The following is a 24,154-nucleotide window of genomic DNA, read 5'->3' as shown; positions in this document are numbered from 1 at the left end:
ATAAGCATGTGGACGCTGCATGACTACAGAGAATACTAGATACTGTAAGAGGGGAAAACCAGCATAGAGATAACACGCAAAGATGAAGACAACTAACCCCCATTTTTAGCAAGCAGGTTATCAGAAGGGTTCCAAGGAGGTATTGCAGATTGCATTCCCAAGGATACAGATTCTAGAATGGAGAAGAGCATGTAGGGAATTAATTACAGAGTAATTTGGGGGGATGGAGACCTAAGGAAGGGAAGGGAATAAAGCAAGAAAAGGCAGAGACAGAAGTTGAGATACAGAAGTTGAGATGCCATAGAATGTCGGTGGAGGCTTCACCAAGTTCTACCGACCGAGACGACCCACCAGAGTTTTCCCAAGTTGAACACCATTGTATCTGTTCAACCCCAAGAATGAAGGTGCCCTTGGATAGAGCGTCTCTATTTTACTCAAGGAGCTCTGAAAGGAATTACAGCTAACTACAGTCTCTAGGCAGTAACTGAGGGAAGAATTCCTTCTGTCATAAAGGAGGACCTGCAGGAGGTAATGTTTGCAGTAAACAGTCTGATACTTGAAGGAGAAGTGAGTTTCTCAGTTTTACTGGAACCTGTCACCACCTTGTTCATGTATCATCTCTGGCTGCTTCATCTAACAAAAAGGGTAGTTCCTACAGAGGTGCATGGCCTGCAAAGCCTAAAATATTTAGTACTGAACACTTTATAGAAAAGGTTTGCTGAACCTTGATATAGGGTTACTGCCTCCAAGTAACATTATACCACCCCTCGTAACATAAGGAACTCAATACAGAATATATTTTTGTTTGTCGCTTGTCCTTTGTGCACTTGTCGTCGTTTCTGTTACAAGCCTTCTAATTCACTGGTACTATTTTTGCTTTAAATGCTCAATTATCTTCTAAAGAGATTTGAAAACATGAACAAATATATTTACTGATGTGTTTACCATTTCAGCATTCCTTTCCTAATATGAGGTTCAATATGGTATGAGGAAATATGGGATGTGAGTAAATGTGGTATGTAAATATCAGTGAATGTGATATATGAGTAAATATGAGTTTCAATATGGTACATTTTCCTGGAAGCTGAAAAATGTGCATTTCTTAAAGTATATACCTATTGATGATAAATTCTCTCAGCTTTTGCCCTAAATATCATTTATTTTCATATTTAAATGAGATTTTTGCTGGATATAGAACATTAGATTGACACATGATTTTTCCTTTCCTTTTCATCATATCAGATAATGTCATTGTGTTGTCTTTCATCTTGCACTGTTTTCACTAAGGTATTTGTACCCTCTGGCTACTTTTGAGATTTTTCTCTTTAGCACTACTTATTTCCCCCAATTGATTATGATGAAACTTGGTGTTTTGTTTTGTATTATATTTATCCTTTGATTCTACTCACAGCTCAGTAAATTCCTTAGATGTCTAGATTTATTATTTTCAACCACTATTTCTTCAAATTGATTTTTTCCCTGCCCCAGTCTCTACCTTCTCTGTTTTTAGTTCTTTATTTGGATAATTGCTAAGACACTTAATATTATCCTGCAGGCCACTGGAGTTCTGCTCATCTTTAAGCCCTTTATCCCTTCTGAGCTACCATCTGATGGTTTATGTGGCCCTGGATTCAGCCATTAATGTTTCCTTCTCAGTTTCTAATCTGCTGCTCCGCACATCCAGTACATTGTTTTATTTCAGGTATCAACATGGTTCCGAAACTTCTAATTTGTTCTCTTTTCCCCATTAATATCTCCTATTTGTCTCTTCAGTGTTTGTATATTTTCTTTCCAATAATGGAACTAATGTATAAACTCAGTGTTAAAGTCCTGGTCTGCTAATTTTATCCTCTCTGTCATTCTGTTGGCTGCCTCTGCTCTGGTTGTAAATCATTTTTTCCTGATCCCCCAAAATGTCTAATATTTTTTAAATGTTATACTGAACATTATGGAAGCTCTCTCATTGAGCTTCTGAACATTCACACATTTCCTTAATGTAGTGCTGAGTTTTGACTGAGCAAGGTTTTGATTTATTTGTAGGTCAGATTGATCTTTTTACAGGCTAGTTACCACTCTTTGTTCAGATGTGTCCAGAGTAGCCCTTATTTTAGGACAAACTCACTCCAATATTTCTGAGATGTCTGCTGAATGCCTAGCACTGTTCAGCAACTTCTCTCAATCTTCTTTAGCGTGAAATGTGACTACTCCCAGTCCTGGTCACCTTATGGTTGTTGTTCATTTCATAATTGCCTTGACCTTATCTTGTGGAGTCTTGATCTGCAAGTACACAGTGTGTTAGTCCTATCAAGTCTGGACTCCGAGGCTCCCTGGTGACACTATGCAGATTTCCAGAGCTCTTCCTCTTTACAGAGGTCCCTTCCCTGGTACTTCACCCTCCAGATTCCATCTTCCTCAGGAGCTTTGATTTGGATGTATCTTCATCTCATGACACTGCTGAACTCTTTTTGGGACACGCTTCCGTGTGCCAAAATCCAGTGAGTGAACAGGCAGAAAGTCAGGAAGCTGGTGGGCATCGCCTTATTTGTACATCTTATCTTGTGGATCAGGGATCCTGGACTGTCTGTTGTCTAATCCCTAGAAAGGATAATTTTATGCATTTTATACCTATATGATTTTTTATGAGAGGAAAGCTATTCTATCATCAATGAAAGCAGAAATAAGCCATATAAACATCATTAAATGCATGATATATCTGTGATGATTTACAGAAATGATTTCTATTACAATGGTCCTCATACAATAAATTATTTTATTGTCAGATTTTATGTTTTTATTTGAAAAGTAATGCATATATATCGATATACTGTACATTGGATAATTTTTTGAATAGTTCATTATCATTTACTCCCATTAGCACCCAAATCACTCAAAAAATTTTATTGCCCCTTAACACTAGGCGTTATGGCATATTTTCTGTAATGTATTTATGTACAACCATTATTATCTTACACAGTAGTATAGAGTAAGAGTATTTTTGCTCTATATTAGTGTTCTATTTCTAAATATATTTTTGCATTTTTGTTTGCTGGACCATGATTATATTTTACGAAATGAAGTTTTACTTCATTTAGCAAGTGAAATAATTTTCCTAGAAATGTGGTTACCGAGACGCATTGGATGTATATCTCTTAAGTGTTAGTGAATGTATCACCTGATTAACTATATATCTTCTCATGAGTATCGGGCTTAATGTAAGATTAGGATTCATCTTAAGAACCACTAGTATTTCTTGAACTCCCAACTTTTGAAAGCAAAAGAGACGTTAGAATTGTATATAATTGCTTTTTCTTTCATGTGTAATCTACTCAAACATAAAGCCCCACATGAGGAATTAATAGAATGTTACATTTTTTTACAGTGATTTTCAGTTGAAGAATTCATGGTAAATTGATCCACCCTCAGCCAATTAGACTTTGACATGTACTAATAAGATCTAATTGAGGAATTATGAAGACATTTGCTCAGGAGAAAATGAGCACATAATTACATCATAAAGAGGTTAGAGTATCAATGTTACCCAGCTGGAAGAATATTAGTTGAAGTCCCAATGGCATCTGTAAAGGACACTCCATGATATGTCTGTGGAATGTTGCACTGCGAAGGCCAATTAAAAGATGTAGATACATCCATTGTCAACAGTAGAATTTCAACTCTAAATATCTTGTTTTCCTCTCTTTCCTCAACCTTCTTCAGGTGCTGGGGGATGGTCTCCATCCGACAGTGACCATTACCAATGGCTTCAGGTTGACTTTGGCAATCGGAAGCAGATCAGTGCCATTGCAACCCAAGGACGTTACAGCAGCTCAGACTGGGTGACCCAATACCGCATGCTGTACAGTGACACTGGGCGAAATTGGAAACCCTATCATCAAGACGGGAACATCTGGGTGAGTCACTGTCAGAAAGGCGAATGCAGAATCGAGCGGCAGATATGTGACCCTAACCCCTCCAGGTCCTGGTATCATCTATGGAGGTGGAGAGGGTTTGGTTTGTGGCCTGGCTGAAAGCTGATCTTGCTAGTTTTGTTTCTTGTCTTTGTGTTTGTGTCCTCTGGTACTTGAGAGAGAAAAGAAATGTGAGCAAAGCAAAAGGAGATGGGGAAATGGATCAAAATCCCAGAGTTCTCTGCCCTACCTCTTGCCTTTCCTAAATGACAGAAAACCCTTATCTTGCAAAGTGGACGCATCCCCCTTCCCTGGTTTCCAGTATATACAGAAAACAAAACCTCCCAATAAACCTGTGTTAAGCCCGAATAAAGAAAAGGTAAACAATTTCATTATAGTAGAGTTCTAGAATTTCATTAAACACAATATTTCAAGTTATTATATTTTTTCTGGAGTACAGAACTGAAATGCTACAAATTGTACCGAAATACCAAAATGAGTTAAGGATATAGAATAAAAATAAAATCTTGACTTAGGTTTTCATTCCTTACTCCCCCTCACTCTCACTTGCCTCAGACTGTCTGTTTGGAGATATTTAGTTAAATCATCAAAGGACAATATGTGAAAAGGTCTACCACCAACAGAGTTGGGATGAACTGGTGGGCACTGGGCAGGGCGCCGTGTACTCTGAAGCACTTTACCACCTGCCAGAAGCAAGTTCAACTTTTATTTTGCTTTAATCCAGGCCTGTTCAGATGAAGCACCATTTACTAAGTTACTGACCATTTATGTATAAAGAGAAAAATAAGATAGAAAAATGGTTTTCTTTTAAAGCAAAACCAAATGGAAGACAGCCATAGCTCTGGACCACATCAGGCAATGCACTCAACATCCCCTCCCAAAACAGTTTTTGAATATTTTAAAATATTGCTGGTCCTCACTCTGAGGTGTACACACTTGTCACTATTTATCTTATCAGCCATCAGGATACCATTCAGTCAGTCAGTCTTATTGAGGAAGAAATAGTTTCCTCTGGGTGCAATTTCTATCCAAGGCTAAGGGCAATGAGTCTTAATCTATGCTATCCATTTGAATCACCTAAACAGGTTTTAAAGTTTATAGATTCCGGGTACACCCAGACCAATTAAATCTAAATCATCTAAATAGAAATTAGGCTAATGATAATTATACCCTTTTTTTGGAAGACAGAGATATTCAATTCAGGTAAAATATTGAATTGTGAAACTATAATTTAGAGGAGTATGGCAAGAAAAGAAATGTCCCATATTACACCATATACAATTATTATATTAGCAGTTTAGGCCTTTATTGCATATTTATATTTGCTTCATTCTTTTATTATGAGAGAAAAAAAGTTTAAACCATTTACTCTTAAACTATTTCAGTTAAGTTGGAAAGTTGTGTGTCTCCAATCAATGCTCAGCACACAAAGTAAATTATTTTAAAATACTAAAATTTGAGGGATCTATTCTAGTTTAATTATTTAAAAAAGCATCTATAACCAAACCCAAGTAAAGTCATCAGTGTTAACCAGGAAGGAAAAAAAGGAGGAGCAAGAGATTTCACTTCTTAAATTGCATCCTTCACAACATTACATAGAGTGCTGGGGGTTTTCCGCCGGATCAGCATCTCCCCTTAGAGAATTTATATTTAAAAATCCTCAGATCATTTTTGTGGGTAGACAGAATTTAGAGGTCCTAGTTTGGGTAAGTGGTCATCTCTATCGCAGAATCTAGTGATCATAACTGTCACGTAAAATAAGGATATAATGCTCTGATAAGAAAAAAAATGTCCTCTGAAGTAGCGCTTTAGAAATAGCTTTTACCAGGCCACGATTGTATGACAAAAACATTTGTGTATTGAGACAGATAAGCTGTAGGAAGCCAGAAGTGGAGAGAATGTCACTTTATGGAAAGCCTTCATCTTATAATTAAGGTACATCAAAGTCCTGAGCATATTTTATAGAAAACCTGACTTGCAAGTAGAATAACCTAGAAAGCTTTAAAATTTATGGATGTGTGGGTCCCACTTCCAGACATTGGGTTTAGTTAGTCTAGGATGTAACCTAGGTGTCGGGATTTTAAAGTACCCCGGGTCATTGCAATGTATAACCAGCACTAAGAACCATAATTTAGATGTTGTTTGGCGTATAGGGAGGCTGGGGATGGTGGAAACTTATTGTGAAACACGAACGGATATTAGGATGTTAGAAAGGACCTTCCTCAAAGGTTAGGAGAGAGAAAGAGCCTGACCAGACAGACCACCCAGACAACTGTGAGTAGACCGTTAAGGCTCAGAACACAAGTTCTTCCAATAAAGCATTCATCATTTTCCAACTCTCCGTGGACTCTAACTTAAAATCAGATTCGCATGTTGGTGAAATTATTTGAGGGCTGCAAACTAGACTCCAAAGAGTCTGCCACGTTTCTGTTGTTGTAAAGTTTTCATCTCCTGAATGAGAGTGCCCAATCTCCTATCATAATGCACTAAAGTAGTGATAAAGATACCTGCCAAAATAGAGAGGTGTTTGGGCTTTAATTCACTTATCAGGTCCTAAGCTGTTAGGGATAGCTCATCCTGACTGACTGCGGAGATAGTTCAAAGAGCTAATAAGAAAGGTAGAATTTTCCGGGGTGACTTGGACTCTTGGTTTACATAAAATACCAGGCTTTGGGTGCGGGAGACAAGGCCATGACCTGAAACCATCACAAACAGTGAAGGCAGACCCGTCTCCATACAGGGTTCTCAACCTTTGCCGATGGTGTTAAGAGTGTATTTTCTATTGTTTTCTGCCATTCTGATGTTCGTCTTGTTTCTTCCTTTCAAATCCTGTTTTTCATTAAAAATGAGTATGTGATAAGTGACTATTTCTATATGAAACTGTAGTAAACTAATTGTGAGTTTCAGAAATCAAAGTAAGTTTTGAGACACAAACTATATGCTGCAAAATATTTTTAAGTGCCAGTGAACCTACAACAGTGATTATGGTTTAATCCCTGCTAGTGTGAAAAGTGATCCATTGCTCTGACATATTCTAAAAGAAATAAAACTCATTTTCTAAACATTCTTGAGAACCTCATAGCCATGTCTTAGCAGGCATTAAGTGATTAACATTTAGCATATACAGATCTTGACAAAAATATGTTTTGGACTTAAGTTTATTAAAGATGTGATTAAATATTACATTTTCTTTTAGTCCAGCTACTGCTTAGCGGGATGTATACTGCATTTATTTATTTATTTATTTATTTATTTATATAGTTTATTACGGAGTTAGTTTCCATATAACCTCCAGTGCTCTTCCCCACAAGTGCCCCTCTCCATGACCATCACCCCCTTCCCCTTCTCCTGTCCCTCTTCAGCCCTGAGTTTGTGCTCAGCATTCAAAAGTCTCACATGATTTGCCTCACTCCCTCTCCCCAACTCTTTCCCCCACCTTTCCCATTCCCATGGTCTCCTGTTAGGTTTCTACTCTTAGACCTATGAGTGTCAACATATGGTATAAAGAGATTTCTGACATAGATTTGAGTGGCTATTTATGGACAACACCCTATACAATGGGAAGTCTCAGATAGTTACAATTTTTTAAAGCTGATCTGGGTAGGAAGTTGTTTCTCTACCCATTCCTAAAATGGTTGATTACTTGAGAAGAAGACAAAGTAATGCAAATCCAATCACTTAAGTGTTACTTTGAACAAATGTCACATGGTTATGCCTTCTATCATTATAGAGGGGATGGACAACATAACCAATTCTATTATCATATTGTTATTAAATGTCACCGTGGAGAATCTGAATTATTTTATGACCATTGGATAATATCTTAAAATAAGTGAAAAAAAAGTCCTGTCAATGAGAAGTTATGACAGTTTAACAGGATTTTAAAGTTGCAAATCTAACTGCGGAATCTGATTGTGAAATGATAATGGCTCTTGAAAATATTCCTGAAGAATGGCTTATCTGAATATTTAATACTTAAATACGTGAGCTGCTAAATGTGCTTGACTAGTCAAACCTTCTCATTCCTCAGTGATAATCCTAGGCATAATAGAATTCTTTATAGTTTATTCACAATGCCATTTCCTTCTATTCAGAATTTTCTTTCTGATGTAGAAGAAAAATATGTGCAGATTGGAAAAATCACCCCCCTCGCCCCCCTCAAAAAAATCATTGCATTTACATATTCCACAAACTCATTTGCATACTGCTCTTGAGGTGTTTTCTGGTTTCCTAAGTATAATCTGTGGGAGAGAGAGGAAATACTCTGTATGAGCATTTCTTATCAAAAGTCCATTCAGCATTACATTAAATAAGAATTCCAGCAGATTTTTTGCTGGGAGGCTGCATTTAGTTTTGCTTGGGAAATTCAATTACTGGTTTTTGAATATTTGGATCCAAAATAGGAAACTGAAGTATTAACGGTGAATGCCTTCTTTACATACCATTACTGTTTTGCAGGATAGTAACATACTGTAATGTAAATGTAGTCTTTCTTTTTAAAAATTTTTATTAAATGGTTATTTTTTAAAGGAGTTTTATCCCTTTTGTTAATAGTAGGCTGGTTTCAAACTGAGATCAGTGACTGCTGAATATATCAGATGGAGAATCCCACAGAACAGAAATGTTTACTATGTTTAAATTCCATCATTACATATTTATCAAGAATACAGGAATCTATAAGCCCATGTTCTCTAAGCCACATTAAATAAAATATTAATTTGCTCGGTAAGTTAGAGACCTGCATCCCTTACATGCTCTTTTCCACATATGTACTCACACAGAAATCTTCATTGTTCCTAACACATTTGAAACATTTAAAAAATACAAAAAGCAAGTAACAGCAGATTAATTGATTAAATTCATTGTTTTTCTGAATATCAAATCAATAGCTGGAATATGTATTCTGAACCTCCTTTTTAATCAAATATCTTACCAGCTGACATCTACATTATAAAAGTTCCTGAAACATCATTGTAGATCAGCATATAACCAACCAGGTGTTCAGTAAGTGAAAGCCAAGATTTGGATTCAAAAGGCCTGAATTCAAGTATCAGAATTTGTATATTCAGTTTACAAACTCGGAGAGGTCACTTTGTGCCTCCAATTCCTAATCTGAGAAATGGGAGTAATATCTCTTGGGAAGTTTAAATGCGATTATGTAAGTAGAGAAATGTATCAACCTATAGAGATCGAGAAACGTGTATGGTATCAGTTGCCTGTGTAGAAGCATCTACAAAACTCATAGCATTCTACAAGATGAGCGCCATATTTCTTTTCAGTGAGGATATTGGTTATGAAAATTTACGGACGGTTTAGTCCTGTTATTCTTTTCAGATATATTCTACTTCTGTTGACTCTTATTCGTGGTTTAAAATATCTGAAAATATTTTAGGTGAAGGAACACGCCTTAAAATGAGAAGGGGAACATGGGCAAAACTCTGGCGCGTCTTCCAGTTAACAGATGGAGCGGGGCCACGGATGGACAGTGCAGTTCAGGCCCGGCTTGGAAGGCCTAGCTCAGTGCCAAGTGCCTTTGCAGTGCTTGTAACAAATTATTTGTTACCATAATGACGGCCATGCGCCCAATGAGCCATGTAAGGGGATATTGTTTAAAAATGAATGGATTATTCTGTCCCATGTTTTCAACCATTTGTTGTGGTGGTTGCACTGATTTTCCAAATCACTTCCGAATCTGGTCCAGTTATACGTGTAAAGCATAACTATTTCACAGTCCAATAGTATGCTTAGATTCTTTCAAACAGATCTAGGATTTTTCTCCGTCTTTGGAACTGCAGAAGATAACCATCTCTCTTGATTGCTCCTGTACCTTCCATCAAAGGATAACACCCCTTTCTTCACTTAGAACACTAATGCAATAGTTGTCAACAATAGCTGTGAACTTACTTGTTTATGTACGCACGGGCATTGTGGTGGCAATCAGTAATTTGGGGAATGACTAAGCAGGCATCTTTAGAACAGGTTTATGGGTAACTTATTGAGAAATAAGACATAGCAAGATAATCTGCATTAAACCCTTTCTAAAATGACCCTTGATATAAATGGGATAAGCATCTTTAGGACTTGTGTAGAAAAAAAATAATTTCCAGGGTGAATTTAGAATAAGTTGCTTATTTCTGTGAAATACATTTTCCTGTTTACACCCCTCTTGGGCTGGGAGATATTTTTAAAATCTCATGAATTTTAATAAGTTGAGTGGATATTCCAGATCCTTCTGCATATGCTGTAATGCCTCTGGTAGTGAATTTTGATCACCTTTCTGAATCCACATTTATATTGTGAGATTCTCATTTTAAGAGATCGTAGGATTTGTCTTGCATCAACTTGTGAGTTGTTCATTATGGTAGACGTAGATCCGTATGGAAGAACCATTCTAACCAATGTGGTTATGTGTTTAATTTTTTCCATAAATCTGGAAGATAAAAATAAGACTGTATTAATAATAGTGACATATACTGTTAGGTAAAGGAAGATGATATAATCTTATATGATATGGCTTCTTATAGGCAATGAAATAACAGTAAGTTATTCTTCACAGTATAGTGCGTTTTTCATAGATGAGTTAAGACAAGGTATATGTACTCATTATCTTAAGTTTTTAAAGTATATGTGATTGCTGGAAAGCATGCTGAAAGAGGAAGCGGTCTCATTAAGCAAAATGATATTATCAGGTGTTTTATTTTGCTCTGGACTTGAATTAGGAGATGCCAAAATTTTTCTCGTCAGTCTAAGGTGGGCTTTAGGTGACAAGGGATTGAATGAGTCCAGGTGAATGCAAATTTATATAACGGGTTGGTGGATAGGTGCCTGCAAACATTTTGAATAATGATAATGAATAACATCATTTAAGATGAGTGTCTCTACTCCACTCAAGTGGAAGCTGATTGGAAGTTAAGTTATGTCTCCATGGGAGAATGTAAGGCGTGATGAAATGTGCTGGACCGGACCTGGCATACTCTGGAACTAGACCACCTTTCACAGAGATCCGTGTGGCTTTAGATTTCTTAACCCTTCTTGGCTTAAATCTCTTCACCTGTAAAATGTAGCTAATAACATTCCTTACTTCCTTTACCTCAATAGAGATTGTAGGCATTAAATTAATAATCCGTGTGAAGAGCTTAGGATAATACGTGGCACATTTTAAGCCCTCCCTTATTATAATGTTACATAAATCTGTGCCTTCCAGGTGCATTGCTGTACTATTGGATTGGGTCTGTCCTTGGAAATTCAAAATAGCCTGTTACTTTCACTTTATAACAGCTTTTCTGTATTAACATGTCGGCACGTGTATTGTATTACATCTGTGCTTCTCAGCTTGAAATGACTAATGGCTCGTTTTTAAGTATAATTGAGAATGCTAATTTAATTTATGTCACTTGAATCATGAGCCTATTAATCGTCACGTGGGGTCTGAGACATCACAGTACAAACTGTGTCTGGGCAGTTCTTTCAGATCTGTTTTTTTATTAATGTATGGTGAAAATGTGACCGTGATGCTTCCATTAGACTTAGTTTCATAAATTTGCTTTTATTAACTTTGGAAATCAAGGAAAATAACCCACTTTTTAATGTTTATTTATTTTTGACAGAGAGAGAGAGAGAGAGACAGAGCATGAGCAGGGAGGGGCAGAACAAGAGAGAGAGACACAGAACGCAGAGCAGGCTCCAGGCGCTGAGCTGCCAGCACAGAGCCAGATGTGGGGCCAGAACCCATGAGCTGTTAGATCCTGACCTGAGCCAAAGTTGGACGCTTAACCATCTGAGCCACCCAGGCGCCCCGAAAATAACCCATTTTTGTTTACACTCCTCTTCCATATCTTAGGATAATTCAGAAGAGTAAGATAAGCAGACCGCAAAACAGGTTTTGTGAGAATTAGATAAGACAGATTTTGCTGGTTAGCCATGAAACTGGAAAGCCAGATGGAGTGAGGGGCTTCTCTGAATGGCAATTTCTTGAAGTATGTCTTGAATCAGCAGTAACAGCTCACCAGAGAGCTTGCTTGATATTTAGAATCTCAGGGACCCACCCCATACCTTTAAAACCAGAATATACAGGGACACCTGGGTGGCTCAGTTGGTTTAGCATCCAACTTCAGCTCAGGTTATGATCTCATGATTCATGAGTTCAAGCCCTGCATCTGTCTCTATACTGACAGCTCAGAGCCTAGAGCCTGTTTTGGATTCGGTGTACCCCTCTCTGTCTCTGCTTCTCCCCTGCTGTCTGTCTGTCTCTCTCTCAAAAATAATTAAACATTAAAATATTTTTTAAAAGAAATAAAACCAGAATAGACAGTTTAACATTATTCACAGGTGATTCATGTGTAAGCTAAAGAGAAGGTGTATTGTTTTCCATATTTGAGTTCCTCTTGACAGGAAGAAGAATTAGAATTGGCCTTTGTGTCTCCAAAGCAGAAGGCAGAATTAGAATTAGAATTTGCAGTGCAAATTCCAGGCAGACTTACCATGGAAAGAGCATAAGCTTTGATGCAAAGGTACTTAGTGAACACCTACTACTGAGGGTTAGAGATAAACCACAGTCACTGACTTCTAGGGGTGAAAAATCTAGAGGTAATGATAAATATGTATGTTTATAATAATTATCTTTTATAACTATATGTGTCTTAATGGAAAGAGACCTGCATAGGTTGCTCTGGAAACAAACATACACACATGCCTCATTCATAGTGATTGAGGGTCATGGTCGATAAAGACTTCTTGAATTTCTAAGTACTTTTGGCTAAGTAGGTAAGGAGCTGGTGATGTAGAGAAGAGAAGCAGAAGGTCATTTCCAGCAGATGAATCTTCTGAAATAGGTAGGGATGGATAGTAAGACACTATAAATAATTATATCTTTTCCAGTTTACAAACACACAAATAAAAATCTGACCTTTGTTTAAAATTCCAAAATCGTCTCCTTTAAATCAGTAATGTTTACTTTCTATCATGTAAATATCCAACTTGGAAAGAATGTTGGTGTCTTCTAGGGCACCTCTCGGTAATGCTCATAATGCAGAGTTCAGTGCCAAGCACATAATAGATGATTAAGAGTGTACAATTGAATTGAAGCACATCATTTTGAAAATAGATGGGCTGAAGCTAAGAGACATGATGTTACTTAAATTTGAGCTACAAATCCAGTTATACTGACCCCAGTACTCAATAGGGAGACATATACCCATATTCAGTATATCAAGAAGCATTATTATTATGACTGCTTATTTTGACTAAATGAAAGCAATTTGATTGCATACACAATATTTATAGAACAAGGGGCACCTGGGTGACTCAGTCAGTTGAGCATCCAACTTTGGCTCAGGTCATGATCTCATGGCTCCTGAGTTTGAGCCCTGCCCCACATCAGGCTTTGTGCTGACAGTCCAGAGCCCAGACCCTGCTTCAGATTCTGTGTCTCTCTCTCTCTCTCTCTCTCTATCTGCTCCTCTCCCATTTGTTCTGTCTCTCATTCCAAAAAAAATATTTTTAATTAAAAAAAAACCTTATAGAACAAGATAGCATGATATCTGGACCTGGACTTTTAAATATCAAAACCCTGCTCCAACACTTAGTAACAATGAATGTTTAGCTATATTAATGAACCTTTTATGGGCCTTATTTAGTTGCCTTAGCTCTCAAAGAGATAAAATAGTATCTATCTTATGAGTTTTTAAAAGAATTAGGTAAATTAATCAAATTGCTTGGAACAATACACCATAATTATAGGCTCATCTTCTTGCCTTCCTCTCATTTCACACCCTCCTAATTGTTTATCAACATTATTATTACTACTATCATTAGTAATTATAGAAGACGTGGGTACCTGAGTGGCTCAGTTGGCTGAGCATCTGACTCTTGATTTTGGCTCGGGTCATGATCCCAGGGTCATGGGATAGAGCGCCCTGTGGGGCTCTGCACTGAGTATAGAGCCTGCTTTGGATTCTCTATTTTCCTCTCCCTCTGCCCCTCCCCAACTTGCATCCACACACACTGTCTGTCTGTCTGTCTCTCTCAAAATAAATAAATAAACTTTATTGTGGTGATCATTTTGCAATGTATACAAATGTATATTACATACCTAAAACTAATATAATGTATGCCAGTTATATTTCGATTAAAAGAAAGAAAAGGCAAAACATTATATATATGTGTAGAAATCCTAACTCCTAGTAACTCATACTGAATACAGCTTTATGTAGAAATAGGGTCACTGTAGGGGCACCTAGGTGGCTCAGTGGTTCGGCTCAAGTTACAATCCTCAGGTCATGAGATCGAGCCCTGAGTCTGGCTCTGTGCTGAACATGGAGCCTGCTTAAGATTCTCACTCTCCTTCTGTCCCTTCTGCTCTCCTCATGCTACACAGAAATACATAAGTAAATAAATAAATAAATAAATATTCTAGAACACTATATGAAAAGTGGTTTAAAGACCTGAAGCGAGTAGTTGATAGATCTATCGTCAAGAATACTAAACTCTGATTATGAGGACAATGGCTGTAAGTAAAGCCTGGTCGTCCTGAGGTGCTCTCAATATATGTGTGCCCTCGGTGACTGTGAAAATATCTGTGCTGTTTGTCACTTGTATGTGCAATTTTGCCAAGTAACTAATTTAGTCAGCGTTGACTTTGAGAAAGAACTAATAGAATGTTAAAGTGTCTTGGCAAACACGTTTGGATTGCTTGAATAAACTAGCTTAATTATAGGCTGTGTTATCATTCTGACAGAAAAGATGTCATGTCGATAGGCTGAACCGTTAACTCAGTTACATCAGTGACTCTTCAGGGGTGTGGGGAAGGAGTAAAATATAGACTTCTACTTCTAGAAAAGTGGTACCATGCTTCCAAATGAAAAGATTATTTGGGAGAAGCCTCTGTGTTTCTCCCCTGGACTTCACTGATGTATTTTGATGGGACAGTGGGCCTATTGTAATTGCTATTTCAACGATTTAGCATTATATTAATATGCAGTTGTAGTGAAGTCTATGAAATCTGTTCTGTGATTTAGCCAGCTAGTTCAGAAAGCTACCTGCACCAATTAATAAATAAAAAGAGCCAAACAGCATTTGTTGGAGGTTCATTAGTGTTTGATATTCCTTTATCTCACAAACAACTTAAATGTGTGATATAGAATACTATTATTATTAAGCTCATCCTGTAGTTGCAAAAGCTAAGGAGTAGAGAAGGTAGGGCATTCCAAGGAGCGCACAGAGCATTAACAATGGCGCTGGGATTAGGGTCCTGGGCTAACTAATTAAACCTTCACTCTCGTGATCCTTGTCACTGTGGCTTAAGCCCTTCCTTTCAGAGTGTGCTAGAAACTTACCACCATATTTTAATTGTAATGTGCTACACATGTGTATGATGGCATATCTTTTTATAAGGTTATTAGTCCTGTTGGAGTAAGAGCCCAATCTCCCCCAGTGTGACCTCATCTTAACTACTTACATAGACAATGACCCTACTTCCAAGTAATATAACATTCTGAGGTGCTGGGGTTATGAATTTTAGAGGGATGCAATTCAACCCCTAACACCTAACTTTTAAGAAAGCACCTTCTAGGGGCGCCTGGGGGGCTCAGTCAGTTAAGCGTCCAGCTTCGGCTCAGGTCATGATCTCACGGTTCATGGGTTCGAGCCCTGTGTCAGGCTCTGTGCTGACAGCTCAGATTGTAATTGCTATTGCTGCTTCAGATTCTGTGTCTCTCTCTCTCTCTCTGACCCTCTCCTGCTTGCACTGTCTCTCTCTGTCTCTCAAAAATAAATAAAAAACATAAAAAAATTAAAAAAGAAAGAAAGCACCATCTAAAGCTATGCCATTAAAAGCTGTTTGCTACCACAGCCGGATTAATAGTGTCGTATATGGTTAATAAAGGGTAGGGAATGGTCTTATAGGAAAGACAATGGTTTCCAAGAGGATCTGTGCATCTGTCCTCATGAATTCAAGAAATGTGCCCAGGTCAGAGCAGAAGAGATCAGTTGCTGAGTAACTGTGTGATTCTCTGCATTCATTTGTTTACAAGCAAAACTTGAAAGAAACGTTTTCAGAATTCTTCTCTCCCGGGTAGCAAGTGAGCCAAAGATGCTTTCTTGAGCCATGCAAACCCCTTACCCTAGCCCATGAAAAGTGCTTGTGTTTAAAACCTATCCAAGTCTCCAGCCTCACACAGCACTTTATTTTGAACTAATTATTTGACAGTATAGACATCATTTGATTCCTTGGGATGGATTATTTAAAAACCAGATTTTAGAAAACATGCATTCTAAGCAATTATTGACATGTTTTTCCATCAGAAAAAGAAAAAAAAAAAAAAAAAGAGCTGTCCCAAAGATAAAACAGCATCCTCCAAATGAGTCTTAAGATTTAACTGCTAATTTCTTTTGGACCATAATCATATCTATTTGAGAACAGCAGGTCTTATTAGTTGCCCTCACAGCATTCTTCGGAGAAGGTTCAGAAACACATTCCCTGATCTCAGATATGAAAGCTGCGTTGCCCAGGGCAGAAGGGACGTTCATCTTAGGCACTTATCCACTGCAGTTGTTGATTCTGTTTGCAGTGTGACTATCCTGTTTTTGTGTTTCTTAGTTTTGTTACAGTATGCAAAGTGGAAAACAGAGCTGTGGGGGATGGCCTCCAGCAACAGAAAAAGACTGAATTTATCGTAAATCCATTCATACTGTTTCCATTCAGCCTGGAACAACGGGTATTTGATAACAACTGAAAAAACAGAGAAGTGTCCCATTCCTGGAAAAGGTTTTGTGGTTGTGATATCAGAAGATATTTATACGGGCTTGTCACATGACTTACTAGATAGTGAGGGTGGTGTATGGTTAAATACATAGTTTGATGGTCTTATTCCTGGAATAGTAATACATAGGAGGATTCCATTTTAGCTTTACTTAAAATAAGCAGTAATGTCAATATTGCCCATTTCTAAGTTTAAAGTCAAAGACCAAAGCAGTTATTATTCAGATAATTTTATCTTTGGAATCAAGGCAACTGTTAATGAAATAACACACATTCACATGCACACCTACACATACACCTCCCCAACCCTTACTACAGAATAACTCTTACTCTTCCCCTAAATTAAATTAAGTCTATGGATGATTAATAGAATCAAATCCATCTTTCACTGGATTCAGTCAAAATACAGAGGTGTGAAACATCCGGACTGAGATCAAGCCCCACTTACCATTCCCTGAGAACTTACCTGACAAATGCTCTCTGTGTCACATATGCTGACAAGCTTCTCAAAGGTGAGGGGCCAAGTTTGGTTCTTGATTCCTGTGTCCCCATCGTCTTTTCTCTCTCCATTATACTGTATTTGAGAAGGTAGAAGAGTGGATGGTTATATGTACCTTCTCTGAGAGGTTGATTTATCTTGTTAAACATTGGGTCCCACCAGCCAGGACAGTATTTGCACCTTGGAAGCGCTTAGTGAACATCTATTAACAGATTGGCTTGAGGTATGAGATTTAGTGGGCATTTGATTAATAATATATACGTTCACATTTCATAAAAATGTTTCTTTGTATATAGTTTATATGTACCCAATGGATACTGACAAATGTTGCACTCACCTACACCTATTGAAAGGAGAAGTTCAAGTGTCAAAAATGGTGTTTATGGGAACCCTCAAGGTTTCCAGAGTCTAGAAAAGATAGCAGACACTGCAATAGCAAGGAGGTAAGAGGGAGGCTGGGAATACTAACCAAGGCAGCAAAGCTTATTACCCCTTCAGACCTGGGGGCAGCCTGGGGGTGTGCAGTGAAATATTAAGGGGCTAAGGCCAAATGCACATATATGTTGCAAACTTGAACGTGAGCTGGGCCCTGGGTCAGTGCAGACAATCTGGCATCGGTGCGGAGAGGTCTCTGATCTTATATAGCCTGAGTATCGGGAGAGTGGTATAGTTGGTGAAGTCTGTGCAAAAGAAATAACACATAAGAATAACATTGTATGTTCTTTGTTTCCATTTTTACAAAAGGAACAAACAGGAAAACCTGTGCTGTAAGAAATCTGGGTGGTGGTTTCCTTTGCATGTGGGCGGTGGCTGCAAGATCTCTACAAAGGAAGGCTTTGGGGTGTTCATAATTGTTTCTTGACTCAGTGCTTGTTACCCTTATGGAAATTTGCCAAACGGAGTATCTATGTGCACCTTTCTCTAGGTACGTGAAAATTCAGTAGTAAGTTTCACAAGACAATATGATTGGACTTGAAATCAAGGTCTGGCTTGGAGGGAATAGGAACTGAAGGAAACTAGGAACTATTATCAGAACTGGTCTCTAGTACCAAAAATAACTGCAGGGGAAAACCAATGGGACAGACAAAAGCAAATAAATTACCAGGGGAGTTGGCAAAGGGCCCTAAAATCCTACTTGCAACATGTAAGAGAATTATTTGAACTTATGTGAGTACCTGGGGCTCTATTCACACTTAACACGTGGATAGCTGATGCAGTTCCATCTATTACTTGCTAATGAAGAGAGTTTTTCTAAAGAGTCTTTCTAAAGAAACATCATCATCATGTCTGGTTCCTGGCTTATGCAGAGATGAGCACGTATAAAGCAGACATCACCGTGCACAGCTGGTGTTTGTAGGGACCACAGTGAAGCCAGTCTGCAGCTACTTGTAGTTTGTTTTTGTCTGTTCCACTTGCAAGATGAATGTCAGTGTTACTAAATTTAGTTCACTATTGTGCTTGTCATAGCCATCGATGTATGACTCATATTAATGGTCACAAAGAAAGTTTCCATGTCAAAAATGTCTCCCCAATTAAATGGAGGAAACCCAGAAGTTGGCAAAAAATATTACTAGAGAGGTCACACAATAGCTATAAATACATTTACACCTCAACACCACCATCTCACTTCTAGATACTTCTAGTTTCCAGTAATATGAAACCACACATACACCGTTATCCACTGAAACTTTATATCTAACAATAGAATGCTGGAAACTACCTGTATGACCAAATACAGGAGATTGGTTGAATGAACTTGGCTACCTAGGCAAAATGGATACATTACAGCTGTAAAGAAAACAGAAATATTTCTAGGAGTTGCTCTGAGGTGGGTCTCCTGGGAATATTGCTAAGTGAAAAGAAAGAACCCAAAGAGCAGCTACTATGTGCTGACTTGTGTGCAAGCAGTAAGAAATGAGAAAATATGTATATATGGTTGAAACAATTCTGGAGGCATTTAAATATATTCGATTTAAAAATCGTAAATATGGTGATGATGTTGGGAGCCATGCTTCTCACTATGAAGAAAGGAATAAATAAGTGGAGAATAGAGGGAAACAAGAAGGAGGCCCTTTAAAAATATGTGTGTATGGGAGAATATGTGCATACACACACTTATACATGCAGTATGCACATACATATGCACATATACATATGTGTGTGTGTGTACACATATACATATCCCAGCTCAAACTGTTCAATGGGTCTGAAAAAAAAGACATCCTAGTAGCAACAAACATACTTAGTACAGACCTTAGTTACTAATGCCATTATTCTCTAAAATGGATCAGATCTGATTGGAGAAATTATATCAGGTTTGGGTCAAGTACGATTCGACTTCGTCTTGAAACATCTTTTTATGTCAAAATTAAAGGGGAAAAAATTGATGGTTAATGACAAAGCACATAAGAGCCAGGTTGAAAAGAAAATATATATTGGTCAAATCTAGACAATTTGAGCATAAAAATGATCAAGGGCAGTGTGAATTACAAACCTTTAGGAAAATATGTATCCTTACAGTCATAGAGATTATAGATAAGACATCAAGAGATCGGTACTAGACAGACAGCTAAATGAAAGGAGAGAGATGGCGCTTGCTTATACACAGAAGACAGCTTCTGGGTACTAACTGTGGACATTTTGCCAGAGGCAGAAAGCCACCACTTTGCAGCCATCATAGCATTAGTTCTGGCATGCGGCTGCAATGGTCACTCAAATAATTCCTGTCCCTTAGCTGTTGTCCAAGGGCATAGGAAATATTTTTATGAGGATGACCATATTTGTATGGATGTAAAATGTCTCCCAAGAATTACTTATCAGTTGGCTGAGGGGGAAAATGATTATTCAAGAGAAATTAGTACGTATCTTGACTGGATGATCAAAACGAAGATGATCAATGAGAGCCAGGTAGACATCGTGTCCCTCCAGATGTGATGGTCTGAAGACCCAGCGTCATGTATGTGGTATCCCACTAAACAGGTGTAAATGTATTGAGCCTATCCTAGGAAACAGATCAAATTCAAAGTGAGAAACATTCTATGAGGGTATCTATTGGGGATGAGAGGGGAAGATCAATTTCAAAAATGTCAGTGTGATAAAAGACAACAAAATGTTAAAGGACGATTCTAATTTAAAGGAGATATCTCAAAATCATACCGACATGAAATATGTGATCCTAGCCTAGATCCTGTTCTGAGTAGGAAAAAATGCTATACAAATATCATTGGGTCAATGGAGAAAATTGGGAAAAAGAAGGTTGATTAGATATGTCAGCGTAAACTTCTTGAAATGTGATAACCATACACTTGTTGATTTATGCCCTTATGTTGAGAAAATATAAACTAAAATATTTAGTAGTAAATGGACATGATATATAACTTATTGTCAGGTAGTTCAGGGGGGAAAAGTGTGTGCGTGTGTGCGTGTGTGTGTGTGTGTGTGTGTGCAGGGAGAGAGAAATGAAAGACAAATGCATAGCACAGAGCAAAATTGGGAATCTGAATAAAGAATAAGAAATATGCAGTATTCCTGACTCTTCGTGCCATTCCCTGTAAGCTTTAAATTGATTCAAAAGAAGAGTTCATTTTTAAAAATTTTTTCCTGAAAATCTAGTATTGGAAACACATTAATTTTATCGTTGTTTTAACAGGGTTTTCTTTTCAAACCAGATACCTCGTAAAAGCACATAAACACATCACCCCAAAAGCAGTCACTGAAATCTGTACCAGCATGTTTAATCAGCTCTTTCCCATTAACTGGCTGACAGCTGATGGATTAAGGAAGTTAGAGATTTGATGTGATAAAATAGAAAATGAGCTCAGGGGCAGTAACTGTCGCGCTGTGTGAGCAGCCAACTAGGGTAGGGGGCTACACTGACAGGAGGAAGTGGGGTACAGGAAACACACACACACGCACGCACACACGCGATGTCAACATATGGTGTTACTCAGGATTGGTCCTGGTGAACTGGTGACAGTAGTCAACTTGCTGCTCTCTTTCTGCGTACTTCTATACCCTATGCTCAAAGATACTACGAAAAATAAAATCAACATATTTATTTGGAACATTTACACTATAGAAGCATATTTGTTCAACCAGATTTGTAGAGTGGAAAGGGGTGATAGCAGTTTCCTGAAAGCCATGGACTGTGAATATGCCCAGAGGCATAAGGAACTCAGAGATACCAACAAGTCACTCTTGTCAGAGTAAATTTGAAAGTGGAAAGAAATAAGACAGAGATGAAATTAGCTCAGAACAATTCAATATTCGAAAACATCTGTAGGAAGAGCCTCTAAGGGCCAGGACTGAAGAACATAAATCACAATTAGATCTGGTTCTGGAAAAATCACCAAGGTCTACATTAGCAAATCAAGTCTAAGGAGGAAATGAAGGGTTTCTCCTGACAGAGGAGCACTTAGCGTTTCTTGAAGTGGGTTTTCAGGGAAATATGATTTACAAATCTCTGCGTTCATTTGTTCTGTTCAGATCCTGGAAAGAACGTGCCTTTATGAGGAAGATTTATACTAGTTGCAGAAGCTTGCCCCAAATATTTTCTCATTTCCCTACGGACTCTGAGATTCGTTCACGTCTGCTAAGGTGAACTGTTTTTTAGAATGGTAAACTACCTCCTATTTAATGATAACATCTACTGAAAGGTAGTCATATTTATTAATAACATAATTTCCATTTTTGACATTTCTATTATGATAATTTAAACTTATTATCTAATATTCCTCTCCTTTAGATAGAATTTGTTGTACATTATTTATTTCATGTAACATTGTACATGTCAGCATAAATGCCTTTTTTCCCCAAACTCAATACATTTAGAACACCAGGGAGGATCCAACACTGGAAAAAAATGATAATGTGATAATGTGAGTATCCTGCTCTGGGGACGGACTCTTTAAAGCTCCATAGGTTTTCCATTTACGTATCAGACAATTTGCAAACCTTCAGAAGAAAGTCCAAAGTGCTGACACAGTGGGTGGATTCATATCTTATGAATGAGATGATATTAAAAGGAATTGAGACTGAGCATAAAGGTAAATGTTTAAGGCAATTCAAAGAAAGTTACATTAGATTTTCAGGTTTACTTCAGCAGAGATTAGGAAATGTATTTCAATTTTCTCAACAAAGAATGAGCCAAATCTCCTAGAAAACCAAGTCAGAGTCAACGTTTGTTTAAAAGTCATCTCTAAAATGGGATATTGGCACCATGAAGGAGATCTGTCCCCCAGCTTAATGGGACTTGAATAAATTTGTTGACAGAATAAGACCAGTGCAGCATCACCTATTAACACCTGTAGGTGCTGAAAGAGTTCAATTAAAATTGTGTAAAAGTTGTTAAAATTAACACCTAACCCTAACCTCTGACCCTGACATCTACATTGGTTCTGAACCCATTTTCAATTCCAATCCTAACCCTAACCCATAGATGGTTGGATAACCTTAATCCTACCAAAGGCATTTTTAAACATGAATTCTGTAATAAAAAAATAGTCATGTAACAAGAAAACAAACAAACAAACAAAAACCCCCAAAACCCCATAAGATCCATTTAATATTCTTATAATCACATAAATATTAAGGCACTTGTTTCTTATTGACTTTAGCTACAGTTTCTAAATTTAAAAGAAATGTTTGTTTATTTTTGAGAGAGAGAGCTGGGGAGGGCCAGAGAGAGAGAGAGAGAGAGAGAGAGAGACAGAGAGAGAGACAGACAGAGAGAGAGAGAGAGAGAGAGAGAGAGAGAATCCCAAGCAGGTTCTGCATTGTCAGCCCAGAGCTTGAACTCACAAACCAGTGAGATCATGATCTGAGTAGAACTGCAACAAAGAGTCTGACTCAACCAACTGAGCCAGTCACCCCTATAATTTGGAACTTTTTCAAGAATAACCAAGTTAGGGGCACCTGAGTGCCTCAGTCCGTTGAACGTCTGACTTCTGCTCAGGTCTTGATCTCATGGCTCCTGAGTTAAAGCCCTATGTCAGGCTTTGTGTTGACAGCTCAGAGCCTGGAGCCTGCATCAGATTATGTCCCTGTCTGTCTCTCTCTGCCCTTCCCCTGCTTGGACACTCTTCCTCTCTCTCTCAAATATAAATAAACATTAAAAAAAAATTAAAGAATAACCAAGTTAACAAGTTTGACACAAGAACCAAAATCTTTCCCCAAATCATATTATTGATAAAGTCATTCTTTAGCCCAATGTAAAAGCAAATGGAATTGTATCATGCATTATTTCAGAAAAAGCAATTATCAAGCAGTTTTTTCCACACATTAACTTTATTAAATAATGATTTAAAAAGTCCTTTTTTTCTCTTTTATTCATTATATTCTATTAATCAGTAAAAAGTCCCACACTCGATTTTTTTAATTTAATTATTTTAAGTAGCAGGAAACTAAAGGTGTGGGAGAGGATGATTAATTGTTCACCAAACCCATGTCCCTTTCTTCCTTGTCACTTTAAGGACCTACTTCTGGACTCCCGCAAAGTTAGGCATCACCGGTGAGGACTTCTTGCAGCCAGTGAAATCCCAACACTTTCAGCGTGGCCCATAGCTCAGTCCCCACGGAACCCTGCACTCTCTGTCCCTCCCTCTGCCACCAAGGCTGCCGGAGCCACAAACGAAAGAGCCACACAACAGCCACACCGCTACCTGTGGTCATTCCCACCATTTATGCATTCAAACCCAATCCATGGGAGAATTCACTTAAAAACCTTCCCCCTTCTCTCTCATTTCATCACATTTCCCTTTAGATCTTTTCAGCATGCACATATGTTATTTCTTCAGACTTAAACACAAAACAAAATGGTCTTGATTTCCCCTAGTGACTACTCTACTCTTTTGTTGCAAAATTCTTCAAGAAATGTTTAGACTTGCTCTGTTTTGTTGTCTTCTCCAGTCCTCTCTCAGACCACTCCAACTCATGTATTCATACCTCTGCCTAGTCCAATCTGGCTTCACTCCC

At 37.9% G+C, this 24,154-nt stretch overlaps 1 protein-coding gene across 1 annotated transcript in view; it reads left to right on the top strand.

The window, feature by feature from the left end:
• CNTNAP2 (contactin associated protein like 2) overlaps nt 1–24,154 on the top strand; it is a 1,359,261-nt gene that overhangs the window by 51,810 nt on the left and 1,283,297 nt on the right. The window contains exon 2 of the mRNA XM_029921999.1: nt 3,715–3,908. Coding sequence (XP_029777859.1) covers nt 3,715–3,908 — 194 coding nt within the window. The remainder of the gene's footprint in view (nt 1–3,714; nt 3,909–24,154) is intronic.

Source organism: Suricata suricatta, chromosome 2 (assembly GCF_006229205.1).
Source record: "Suricata suricatta isolate VVHF042 chromosome 2, meerkat_22Aug2017_6uvM2_HiC, whole genome shotgun sequence".
Taxonomy (NCBI): Eukaryota; Metazoa; Chordata; class Mammalia; order Carnivora; family Herpestidae; genus Suricata; species Suricata suricatta.
Note: the sequence above shows the minus strand (reverse complement) of the source record. Positions and strands in the feature narration are given on the sequence as shown.